We start from the raw sequence: 12,530 nt of genomic DNA on the forward strand, positions 1-12,530 counted from the left end.
GGGTGCCATTTGAGATAAAATGAGAGGAGGCAGGAAGCAGAATCCAGGCCAGTCATTTCCCCTCGTCTCTCTGCTTCCTCCATCCCCGGCCCATCCACCACTATGAACTGAAGGATTCCTATTGGCCGAAGACAAACCATAAATCAACCCTTCCAAAGTAATAGATGTTGATCAGCACCACTTCCAGATATCAATTGTTTTACAACCCGTGGCCAATGAAGGGGAGAGGGAGAAATGGAGGAGAGGGTGTGACGTGTGACGTGCCCAGCATCAAGGCTATGTTGGCAGGATGTTATGTGGAGCTTCAGTGATGCATCCCAGCATCAATGCTATGTTGGCAGGATGTTCTGTGGAGGTTCAGTGATGTATCCCAGCATCAATGCTATGTTGGCAGGATGTTCTGTGGAGGTTCAGTGATGTATCCCAGCATCAAGGCTATGTTGGCAGGATGTTCTGTGGAGGTTCAGTGATGTATCCCAGCATCAATGCTATGTTGGCAGGATGTTCTGTGGAGGTTCAGTGATGTATCCCAGCATCAAGGCTATGTTGGCAGGATGTTCTGTGGAGGTTCAGTGATGTATCCCAGCATCAAGGCTATGTTGGCAGGATGTTCTGTGGAGGTTCAGTGATGTATCCCAGCATCAAGGCTATGTTGGCAGGATGTTCTGGGGAGGTTCAGTGATGCATCAAAAAGAAAGAGCCTCCTGTCTTTCTGCGCCGGAAATCTTCCACAAGCCTGCGGTAATTCCCCCCTCCCGCCTTCTGTCTCCCTTTCTCCGTGTCTTCCCTTTCTCCGTGTCTTCCCTTTCTCCGTGTCTTCCCCTTCTCCGTGTCTTCCCCTTCTCCGTGTCTTCCCTTTCTCCGTGTCTTCCCTTTCTCCGTGTCTTCCCCTTCTTCCTGTCTCTCCCCTGCAGAATGACTCGTGGGGTAAGCAGTACTCGTACGCTCTCTTCAAGGCCATGAGTCACATGCTGTGTATCGGGTACGGCGCCCGGGCTCCCGTCAGCATGTCCGACCTGTGGATCACCATGCTCAGTATGATCGTGGGCGCCACCTGCTACGCCATGTTCGTGGGTCATGCCACCGCTCTCATCCAATCACTAGACTCCTCCCGCAGGCAGTACCAAGAGAAGGTACGTAGTTCAGACTGTTATGTAACGTAATACAATTATATAATGTCATGTTTTTATTATTATCCTAATGTTTTAATTATCAATCTACTCAATATTTTGGTACACCTGTTTTGGTTTACCATGTTGCGTTATTCTCATTTTCGTCATAAGGTAAGTGGAGTATTATTTTCAAAGCTTTTATATTTTATCTAAACGGATAATGCTTATTTCTCCCAGGTAGATTAGGCCTCTGCTATCTAGGCCTGTGTTTTAGGGGTTGTGTAAAGCACTCACAAATTATAATACCCCCCCCCCCCCCCCCCCCGCTCACTGGATTTCCAAAAGCCCCCACGGATCCCAAACAGCCCCTGGGGTGAAGCGGTTCCCAGACAGAACTACATGTTTGGGATGTTCTGGATCGACGTGCACTATGACTGTATCCAATATGGCACCCTATTTTCTACATAATGCATCTCTGGTCTAAAGTAGAGCACTATGTTAGGAATAGGGTGCAATTTGGGATGCAACCCATCACTGTTTGGGTGCTTTTAGGGAACAGTTTGAGGGGAGGTTCTGTAATCTAGATCAGCCCCTGGATATTGTCGGGAACTGGAACACACTGTTGTGCACGTCGATCCAGAGCATCCCAAAAAATGCTCAATGGGTGACATGTCTGGTGAGTATGCAGGCCATGGAAAACTGGGAAATGTTCAGCTTTCAGGAATTGAGTACAGATCCTTGCAACATGGGGCTGTGCTGAAACATGACTTGAAGGCGACGGATAAATGGCATGACAATGGGCCTCAGGAACTCGTTGCGGTATCTCTGTGCATTCAAATTGCCCTCAATAAAATGCAACTGTGTTCGTTGTCTGTAGCTTATGCCTGCCCGTACCATAACCCCACCGCCACCATGGGGCACTCTGTTCACACCGTTGACATCAGCAAATAGCTCCCCCACACGACGCCATACACGTGATCTGCAGTTGTGAGGTCGATTGGACGCACTACCAAATTCTATAAAACGACGTTGGAGGCGGCTTATGGTACATTACTAAACATTTAATTATTCCTGCAGTCAACATGCCAACTGCACGCTCCCTCAAAACTTCGGACATCTGTGGCATTGTGTTGTGTCACAAAACTGCCCCCTTTTTTAGTGGCCTTTTAGTGTCCCCAGCACAAGGTGCACCTGTGTAATGATCATGCTGTTTAATAATCAGCTTCTTGATATGCCACACTTGTCAGGTGGATGGATTATCTTGGCGTATAGAACATTTCCGGGTTATTTTATTTAAGCTCTTGAAACATAGGACCAGCACATAGCACCTATTAATTTGTCCTCCTGACCATCATGGTGAGATAATCACTACCCATATTTATCTGTCCTGAATCTGATCCTTAGCTGTAATAATCTGTGCCAGCTCTGACCCTTGGATAGGTTTGTTAGTAGGCTCCCCTACTAGTGACCTAACCAACCATAATAATCTTTTCTAGAGCTAACCTTTGGGTAGATTGATAACTGTGGCATAAGTAGCAGGTAGCCTAGTGGTTAGAGCAGGTAGCCTAGTGGTTAGAGCAGGTAGCCTAGTGGTTAGAGCGTTGGGCCACTAACCGAAAGGTTGCAGGATTGAATCCATGTGCTGACAAGGTAAAAATCTGTCGTTCTGCCCCTGAGCAAGGCAGGTAACCCACTGTTCCCCGGGTGCCCGAAGACATGGATGACAATTAAGACATGCCCCCAGCATCTCTCTGAATCAGAAGGGTTGGGTTAAATGTGGAAGACACATTTCAGTTGAATGTATTCAGTTGTACCACTGACAAGGTATCCTCCTTTCCCACTCTATGGCTGTAGCCATCATAACCTGTACTGATTGTGACCCTTGGGGAGATCTTCTCACTGTAGGTAAAGAAGCAAAGAACTGTAGGCTCACCTCTATTCCATCAGTTCCCTTATCTTCGCTACCTTATTGTTTCTCTGGTCCTAGAGACATTTTCATTCTGATCAATAACCAATTGATCAGTTGACTAATAGGTTTGATGTGGGTTTTTCCACCATAAATTACACAGGTGAACATTTTTTCATTTTCAACAGTAAACTATTGTCAGGAATTTGTTAATGCATCAATTTGCTGAAACGTAGTTTGATTGGACCCTGATGAAAAATGGAAGGTCTAATGAGCTGCCCCATACACTCAAGCTGGATTGAACACACACACACACACACACACACACACACACACACACACACACACACACACACACACACACACACACACACACACACACACACACACACACACACACACACACATCAATTACCCTGTCTAGGTTAGCCTGCCCGCCTGCCTGACTATTGTTCATTATCACTTGAAGACACCTCGTTGCCAGGCAGAGCAGAGTCACCTTGGACGTGACAATGACGAGGCAAAGACAAATTGACAAAGCAGTTTTTTTTAAATGTACATTCACCTCCTAAAAGCATCAGCCGTTAATCGTTTATTGAAATATGATGTCAGTCTGACCTTGCTAGATTAGAAATCCCATGGTCAATATCAGATAGACAAGTTATTAAAGACAGACACACACACACACACACACACACACACACACACACACACACACACACACACACACACACACACACACACACACACACACACACACACACACACACACACACACACACACACACACACACACACACACACACACACACACAAAACAATTACCCTGTCTGCCTGTCTGCCTGTCTGCCTGCCTGCCTGCGTGACTGCTACAGTCTTATCACCTGAGGACACCTTGTTGCTAGGCAGAGCAGAGTCAAATAGACAAGGCTGAAAAGACATTGGTTTCATCCCAAATGGTATCCATATAGGAAACTTGTTTTGACCAGGGTCCATAGGGCTGTAAAGGGAATACCGTGCCAAATGGTATCTATATAGTAAACTTGTTTTGACCAGGGTCCATAGGGCTGTAAAGGGAATACCGTGCCAAATGGTATCTATATAGTAAACTTGTTTTGATCAGGGTCCATAGGGCTGTAAAGGGAATACCGTGCCAAATGGGATGGGTGTCAGGGGGGAGGGGCTTGGTGTCAGGGGGAGGGGGGCTATGTGTCAGGGGGAGGGGCTATGTGTCAGGGGGAGGGGCTTAGTGTCAGAGGGAGGGGCTAGGTGTCAGGGGGAGGGGCTATGTGTCATGGGGAGGGGCTAGGTGTCAGGGGGAGGGGCTTGGTGTCAGAGGGAGGGGCTAGGTGTCAGGGGGAGGGGCTAGGTGTCATGGGGAGGGGCTAGGTGTCAGTCAGGGGAATGGGATATGTGTCAGGGGGTGTCTTCACACCGGTTAGTCTCACAGCCACACCGATCAGTCTCACAGCCACACCGGTCAGTCTCACAGCCACACCGATCAGTCTCACAGCCACACCGATCAGTCTCACAGCCACACCGGTCAGTCTCACAGCCACACCGATCAGTCTCACAGCCACACCGATCAGTCTCACAGCCACACCGGTCAGTCTCACAGCCACACCGGTCGGTCTCACAGCCATACCGATCAGTCTCACAGCCACACCGGTCAGTCTCACAGCCACACCGGTTGGTCTCACAGCCATACCGATCAGTCTCACAGCCACACCGGTCAGTCTCACAGCCACACCGGTCAGTCTCACAGCCACACCGGTTGGTCTCACAGCCATACCGGTCGGTCTCACAGCCACACCGGTCAGTCTCACAGCCACACCGGTTGGTCTCACAGCCACACCGGTCGGTCTCACAGCCATACCGGTCGGTCTCACAGCCACACCGTCGATCTCACAGCCACAGCCCTGCTCAGATCAGAGATGACAGATCCACTGTCTCAAGGGCTTTTCACACTAATGAGCCAAACTGAGCCAAGCAGTAAGGAGCTCTCCTTGTTACACATCCACCACAGTTGCTGTAACCGTACTGGAAAGGACGACGTGAAAGAATCTATCAGAGCCAGCACAGTTTGGTCTGGGTCGGGGCAATGGTTTGAACAGGGTACCAGTGTAGGAGGGCACAGAGATGCATGGGCCATCTGATTAACAGCCCTGCCCAGGACTTTCTGGGCTGGCTACTACTGGTCCACCTCTTTAACCTCCGGGCTTCCTACCACCCTACATGCAGCAGACAGCGTGATAGTGTGATTTGATTTGACCATTTGAAATACATACAAATATTACTCCTGGCAACAGATACCCAAAAGACTTGTTCCATTGTGGTTGTCCAATGTGAGCTGCCATAGGAATGGTGGGACTGCACAGCCATCTATGGGCCAGTATGAACTGATAATGGTGGGAATGCACAGCCATCCCAGGGCCAGTATGAACTGATAATGGTGGGAATGCACAGCCATCCCAGGGCCAGTATGAACTGATAATGGTGGGAATGCACAGCCATCTATGGGCCAGTATGAACTGATAATGGTGGGAATGCACAGCCATCCATGGGCCAGTATGAACTGATAATGGTGGGAATGCACAGCCATCTATGGGCCAGTATAAACTGATAATGGTGGGAATGCACAGCCATCTATGGGCCAGTGTGAACTGATAATGGTGGGAATGCACAGCCATCTATGGGCCAGTATGAACTGATAATGGTGGGAATGCACAGCCATCTATGGGCCAGTATGAACTGATAATGGTGGGAATGCACAGCCATCTATGGGCCAGTATGAACTGATAATGGTGGGAATGCGCAGCCATCTATGGGCCAGTATGAACTGATAATGGTGGGAATACACAGCCATCTATGGGCCAGTATGAACTGATAATGGTGGGAATGCACAGCCATCTATGGGCCAGTATGAACTGATAATGGTGGGAATGCACAGCCATCTATCGGCCAGTATGAACTGATAATGGTGGGAATGCACAGCCATCTATGGGCCAGTATGCACTGATAATGGTGGGAATACACAGCCATCTATAGGCCAGTATGAACTGATAATGGTGGGAATACACAGCCATCTATGGGCCAGTATGAACTGATAATGGTGGGAATGCACAGCCATCTATGTGCCAGTATGAACTGATAATGGTGGGAATGCACAGCCATCTATTGGCCAGTATGAACTGATAATGGTGGGAATACACAGCCATCTATGGGCCAGTATGAACTGACAATGGTGGGAATGCACAGCCATCTATGGGCCAGTATGAACTGACAATGGTGGGAATGCACAGCCATCTATGGGCCAGTATGAACTGAAAGTGCTGCTTCTGACAGCATGGTACTGTAGAATGATAGCCTTGTGTGGATTTCCTGCATCACCGTGCAGAGAAGGAGAACAGTAGAAGAAATGGCTATGGAAGATTTCACCCTCTGGTCGTTTTCTCCTCTGCCTGCTGTGCCCCAGCTGGGGGAGAAAGTAGGGAGGCGTGGGCAAGAGGCCTGCACTGAGATGGCCTGATGCTGGGAAACTCTACATGGCCCTGGCCCTGACAGCGGAAGAAACACGATGCAGCTGGAACACAGTCGTTTCATAAGACATTTCAGATGCGTACTGTACATAGAACCGGACTTGACTATATTACAACATCCCAGATGTGATAATACCCATTTATCCATAGATAAATGTACAATATAATACTCAATTTAATTCTGTGCATCTAACTTCTTATGAAATGCTGTGTTGTCTGTAATGGAACGTTCCGTCTCTGTCCGGAAGGATATAATCAGTAATTGTATTGTCCATACCTGATTCTCTGTAACATAATATAGCTAACTTAATGTTTTTTTTTATTAGGATACATTGCACCATGCAGTAAATATCATTTTAATGAGGACAATACCTGTAAATATGTATGGAGAAATGCAACTTTATAAATATTATTAACATTGCAACTATTGACTCTCAAACAATTTCTCCAGCTTTTATTGTCTCTTAAGATACTTCTAGGATCATTTAAGTTTGCAACAGCCATACATTCTTCTGAGGATGGTTTCTAGAAGGGCTGAGAACACGGCAGCATCTTGATGGTGAAAAGGGTATATTTACCTATTTACCTCAGAAAACATTGGGGATTCACAGGAGAACAACACGTATTAACGGTTCAAACGTTCTGAGAATGTATTAATGTTCCCGAGAACCTGGGATGGATTAAGCGTCCTCCTCTGTCCTCAAAGACATTCTGTACTTTGCATGTAATGAGCAAGGCAAGAGTACATACTGTCTTTCTTTCAGCAGCGAGCACAAAGCATATTCATTCCTATGTTGGGAATGTGACTCGTCATGATGATGCATTGCAGATTTGAAATTATTCACAGTAAACATGCGTAGAGGCCTCATAAACAATAACACATTATTTTTGAAGGCTGCCTACATAACGATGTCATGAACACATGTATAAATAAGATAGATTATTCATAAATGATTATGACATGAGTCAGGTGGAATACATAACTTCTCTAACCAGACGTGACCAAACCACACCTCAACATATCTCACACGCAGTCACAGAGAGTCCCGTTCTAAATGTAAACATGTCAGATACTCTCAGACTTGACCGTGTACCTGGAATAAATCGATTCACCTCAAAACAAAACCTGGTCCCTCATCATCTCGCCGCGGCTGTGGAGAATCAATGTGAAACCACCGTGTGACGGGACCTGTGTTTTCTCTTTTTAACAGTTTTTTTTTTTTAGCACAAAATATGCGTTGTGATGTTACTGTGTATGCTGCTTCCTGAGGCTACCGTTAGTTTCTGTTCACGCCTCATGCTGACACCCTTACCTGAGGTTGTGTGTGTGTGTCAGAGCAGAGCAGCTATCTCCTGATTTAAATAGATGAGCTGCTGAAGGACCCCCCTCTCTCTCTCTCTCTCTCTGTTTGTCGGTCTGCGCTCTCTCTAACTCCCTGTAGACAATGCCCCAATCTCTATTTGCATACATCATTGGCCTAATAGAGGTCCGTCGTGTCCGTGTGTGATGTTAATTTGGCCCGGAGTCAATACCTACAAGCCTGTGGTACCTTGACTTTTACAGCCGTGTGTAATTTTAGCACCTAGTGCTTTGATTAGGCCATTTACTTTCTCAGACTACGCTTTCCATGACATCGGACTATTGGAGAGAATTGAAAATGGAAAGAGTCCTGTCTAGTCTGTGTCAGTCCATGCATACATGATGAAAGATAATGTGTAGCATTGCAGTTTATCTGCAGGAGAGCAGGTTTCTCCTACCTGGTCTAGGTGTTTATCTCAAATGCCACCCTATTCCCTATATAGTGCACTACTATTGACCAGAGTCTCCTCTGTGAGCCCTGGTTAAAAGTAGTAAACTATATAGGGAATAGGGTGGCATTTGAGATGCAGAACTGGCCTTCTCGACTGGACAGCAGGGAGGATTTACATGGGGGTTGGTGTGAAGAGTGACTCAGCTGTTTTTTTTCCACCTAATTTCCTCATTCTGATGCACAGTCAGTATCCCTCCCCTGGGCGCATCACAGCCAACGGTGATGAGAGAGACTGACTCCAGATCAGATGTTGAGACAGATGAATGACTCCACGGTAGTGTCACAATCGTTCTCCTCCTCTTCGTCTGAAGAGGAGAAGCATGGGTCGGACCAATACGCGTCAAGGTATGAAGTCATAATGAATTTATTTAAATGAAAGACGAACACTTAATACAAACTATACAAAATAACAAAACGACCGTGAAGCTACAAACGTTGTGCATAGACAGACAGGCTACAAACGTTCTGACATAGACAATTACCCACAATTAATGAGAGCCTATCGCTACCCTAAATAAGGCTCCCAATCAGAGACAACCGAAATCAGCTGTCTCTAATTGGGAACTCATTCAGGTAACCATAGACTCTTCTAGATCACTCACCAACATAGACAACGCTAGACTTCTACACTCAACACAAAACCATATATTACACCCCATAACCCCTTTACCAAATAAACACCCAAATCCAACAAAACATAAACATTACCCATGTCACACCCTGACCTAACTAAAATAATAAAGAAAACAAAGAATAATAAGGCCAGGGCGTGACAGGTAGACAACGGACAGCATCCTGATGAGAGAAACTGACTCCAGATCAGATGTTGAGACAGATGAATGACTCCACGGTAGACAACGGACAGCATCCTGATGAGAGAAACTGACTCCAGATCAGATGTTGAGACAGATGAATGACTCCACGGTAGACAACGGACAGCATCCTGATGAGAGAAACTGACTCCAGATCAGATGTTGAGACAGATGAATGACTCCACTGGAGACAACGGACAGCATCCTGATGAGAGAGACTGACTCCAGATCAGATGTTGAGACAGACATCTCAAATTAAATCAATTGTTATTTAAAGTGCATTTAAAACAGTAACACACTAAAACAGTAACACACTAAAACAGTAACACACTAAAACAGCAACACACTAAAACAGTAACACACTAAAACAGTAACACACTAAAACAGTAACACACTAAAACAGCAACACACTAAAACAGTAACACACTAAAACAGTAACACACTAAAACAGTAACACACTAAAACAGTAACACACTAAAACAGCAACACACTAAAACAGTAACACACTAAAACAGTAACACACTAAAACAGTAACACACTAAAACAGCAACACACTAAAACAGCAACACACTAAAATGAAGTCCAGAAAAGGAAAACAAGCAGGAAGAATAAAGGAACACAAAACAGACAACACAATTCAAATTAAAATAACAAAATGATTAATCTGCTCTGTGACTCATCTCTCACTGCAGAGATTGACTCCAGATCAGATGCTGTGACAGAAGAATGACTCCATTAGGGCACAGCACCCTGTAGAGAGAATGACTCCAGACCAGTGTAGTGACAGAGGCCCCAGAAGACCTCTGCCTTTATGACAACCCCTCCTCTGAGACAACCACAGTCAAGAAACGTGGCGGTACTGAATTATATATGGAATGTCTTGAGTACATGCATTTGATCGCTTTATGTTCTCCTCTGTGTAATGTTTCATATTGAAACGACATGATTTCAGATGATAATGTGTTCTCCCTGAGACCTATTCAGTCACTGATACGGGTGTATTCGTTCTCTCTGGTTTCCGTGAGGTCATGGGTCATTGAGGTCATGGGTAACCTATATTGAGAGAGATGAGAGCGATTCTCTTCACTGTGTGAGCTGATCAGAACGGCAGCAGCCTCGCCCCGAAGGGCCTCAGGCTGTACTCGTTCCTCTGTCGACCACCTCCTACGTCCATACTCAATCCATACTATCACCCCACTGTGTCTGTGTGCGTTGTGAATGTTGTGTATGTTGGGTATGTGTGTGTTGTTGGTTGTGAATGCTGTGTATGTTGTGAATGTTGTGTATGTTGTGTATGTTGGGTATGTTGTGTGTTGTTGGTTGTGAATGCTGTGTATGTTGTGAATGCTGTGTATGTTGTGAATGTTCAGTATGTTGTGTATGTTGGGTATGTTGTGTGTTGTTGGTTGTGAATGCTGTGTATGTTGTGAATGTTGTGTATGTTGGGTATGTTGTGTGTTGTTGGTTGTGAATGCTGTGTATGTTGTGAATGTTGTGTATGTTGGGTATGTGTGTGTTGTTGGTTGTGAATGCTGTGTATGTTGTGAATGTTCAGTATGTTGTGAATGTCCTTGGTTCCTACTACAACATACCATATTGCCTGTAATGTTTGCTAATACCTTTCCCTTCAAATGTTATTTTACCTCCAATTGCTTTCGGGTGCTATGTTTTTGAAGTCAATGTGACAGCCTTTGTTTTTTTTGTCGGATATTTTCTATTTTCTGTTCATTTGGTTTATTGACATGATCTCTTCTCTCCATCTTTACAGTATAAACAAGTAGAGCAGTACATGTCGTTCCACAAGCTCCCCGCAGACATGCGGCAGAAGATCCATGATTACTATGAGCATCGTTATCAGGGCAAGATCTTTGACGAGGACAATATCCTGAGTGAGCTCAACGACCCGCTCAAAGAGGTGAGGAGGACGATGCCTTGTGTTGTCTATTCTATTTGACTCTTTCGTGTTTGCTAAATGGCACCCTTTTTTTTTTTTTTTTTTTGGGGTGGATCAGCTTAATATTGCGGAAAGAATGCTGCTTCCAATGTAATTGTCTGCATCATTTCCAATCCCCCATATTTTTTGGGGTAAATATATATATATCCATACACGTATGCATACATATACACATATATACATACACATACCTACATAGACATACATACTTTTTTTAAAGAGTATACCTTTATTATTAAATCCCCGCAAACCCTACCACCGATCCCCCAATAAATGGCACCCTTTTACCTAAATAGTGCACTGCTTTTGACCAGAGCCATATGGGACCCTGGTCAAAAAGTAGTGCACTCTAAAGGGAATAGGGTGACATTTGGAACGCTAAGGCTTTGTAAATGGCCGTGTGTCACAGGGTTTCATGCAAATCAAATCAAATCGTATTAGTCACATGCTCCAAATACAACAGGTGTAGACCTTACAGTGAAATGCTGAATACAACAGGTGTAGACCTTACAGTGAAATGCTGAATACAACAGGTGTAGACCTTACAGTGAAATGCTGAATACAACAGGTGTAGTAGACCTCACAGTGAAATGCTGAATACAACAGGTGTAGTAGACCTCACAGTGAAATGCTGAATACAACAGGTGTAGTAGACCTCACAGTGAAATGCTGAATACAACAGGTGTAGTAGACCTCACAGTGAAATGCTGAATACAACAGGTGTAGTAGACCTTACAGTGAAATGCTGAATACAACAGGTGTAGACCTTACAGTGAAATGCTTACTTACGAGCCCCTAACCAACAATGCAGTTTAGATAACAAATGAATAAAAATTATGAATAACAAATAAAAGTAACAAGTAATTAATTCTGCAACAGAGGATGGCAACCTTTCTTAATATTTAATCTCTAAGCATCTCTAATTGCTTAAACATGGAGTGTTGAGTTGTTTTATCGCTAATTAATTTTCGTTTGCATTTATGATATACCAGAATTTAAACTTTATATATCATACTGGTCCATTGACTGGGTGAATTTATCAACAATGGATGATTATTGAGAAGGGTGTCTGTAAAACATGTCTCATGTGCTTTATTACAAATGTAATAGACACACTGCACAAATTGATTCACTACAGCTGGTGGAACACAAGCTAAACAGATAAATTAATTTAATTGGCGTGAAGACAGTCAGTTGCTCAAGCACACAATACACAGGTGTGAAACAAAGAGAGATCAGGAAGTGAGATGACAATTTCATCTGATTAGTGTTTAGACCCATTAAGACGTCAACCCAACCAATAGACAGACACGAGGTGTTCCCAGAGCTTTGACAATACAGAGGCCATTAAGACGTCAACCCAATCAATAGACAGACACACGAGGTGTTCCCAGAG

General features: G+C 44.7%; 1 protein-coding gene across 2 annotated transcripts in view; it reads left to right on the forward strand.

The window, feature by feature from the left end:
* Positions 1 to 12,530, forward strand: part of LOC129812633 (potassium/sodium hyperpolarization-activated cyclic nucleotide-gated channel 1) — a 162,107-nt gene that overhangs the window by 116,416 nt on the left and 33,161 nt on the right. Inside the window, exons 4-5 of one of the 2 annotated variants that reach the window (XM_055864366.1) lie at positions 915 to 1,133; positions 10,949 to 11,095. In XM_055864366.1, the coding sequence (XP_055720341.1) occupies positions 915 to 1,133; positions 10,949 to 11,095 (366 nt within the window). The remainder of the gene's footprint in view (positions 1 to 914; positions 1,134 to 10,948; positions 11,096 to 12,530) is intronic. The other variant, XM_055864377.1, reaches the window with a different exon arrangement.

This window comes from Salvelinus fontinalis, chromosome 2 (genome assembly GCF_029448725.1).
Source record: "Salvelinus fontinalis isolate EN_2023a chromosome 2, ASM2944872v1, whole genome shotgun sequence".
Classification (NCBI taxonomy): Eukaryota; Metazoa; Chordata; class Actinopteri; order Salmoniformes; family Salmonidae; genus Salvelinus; species Salvelinus fontinalis.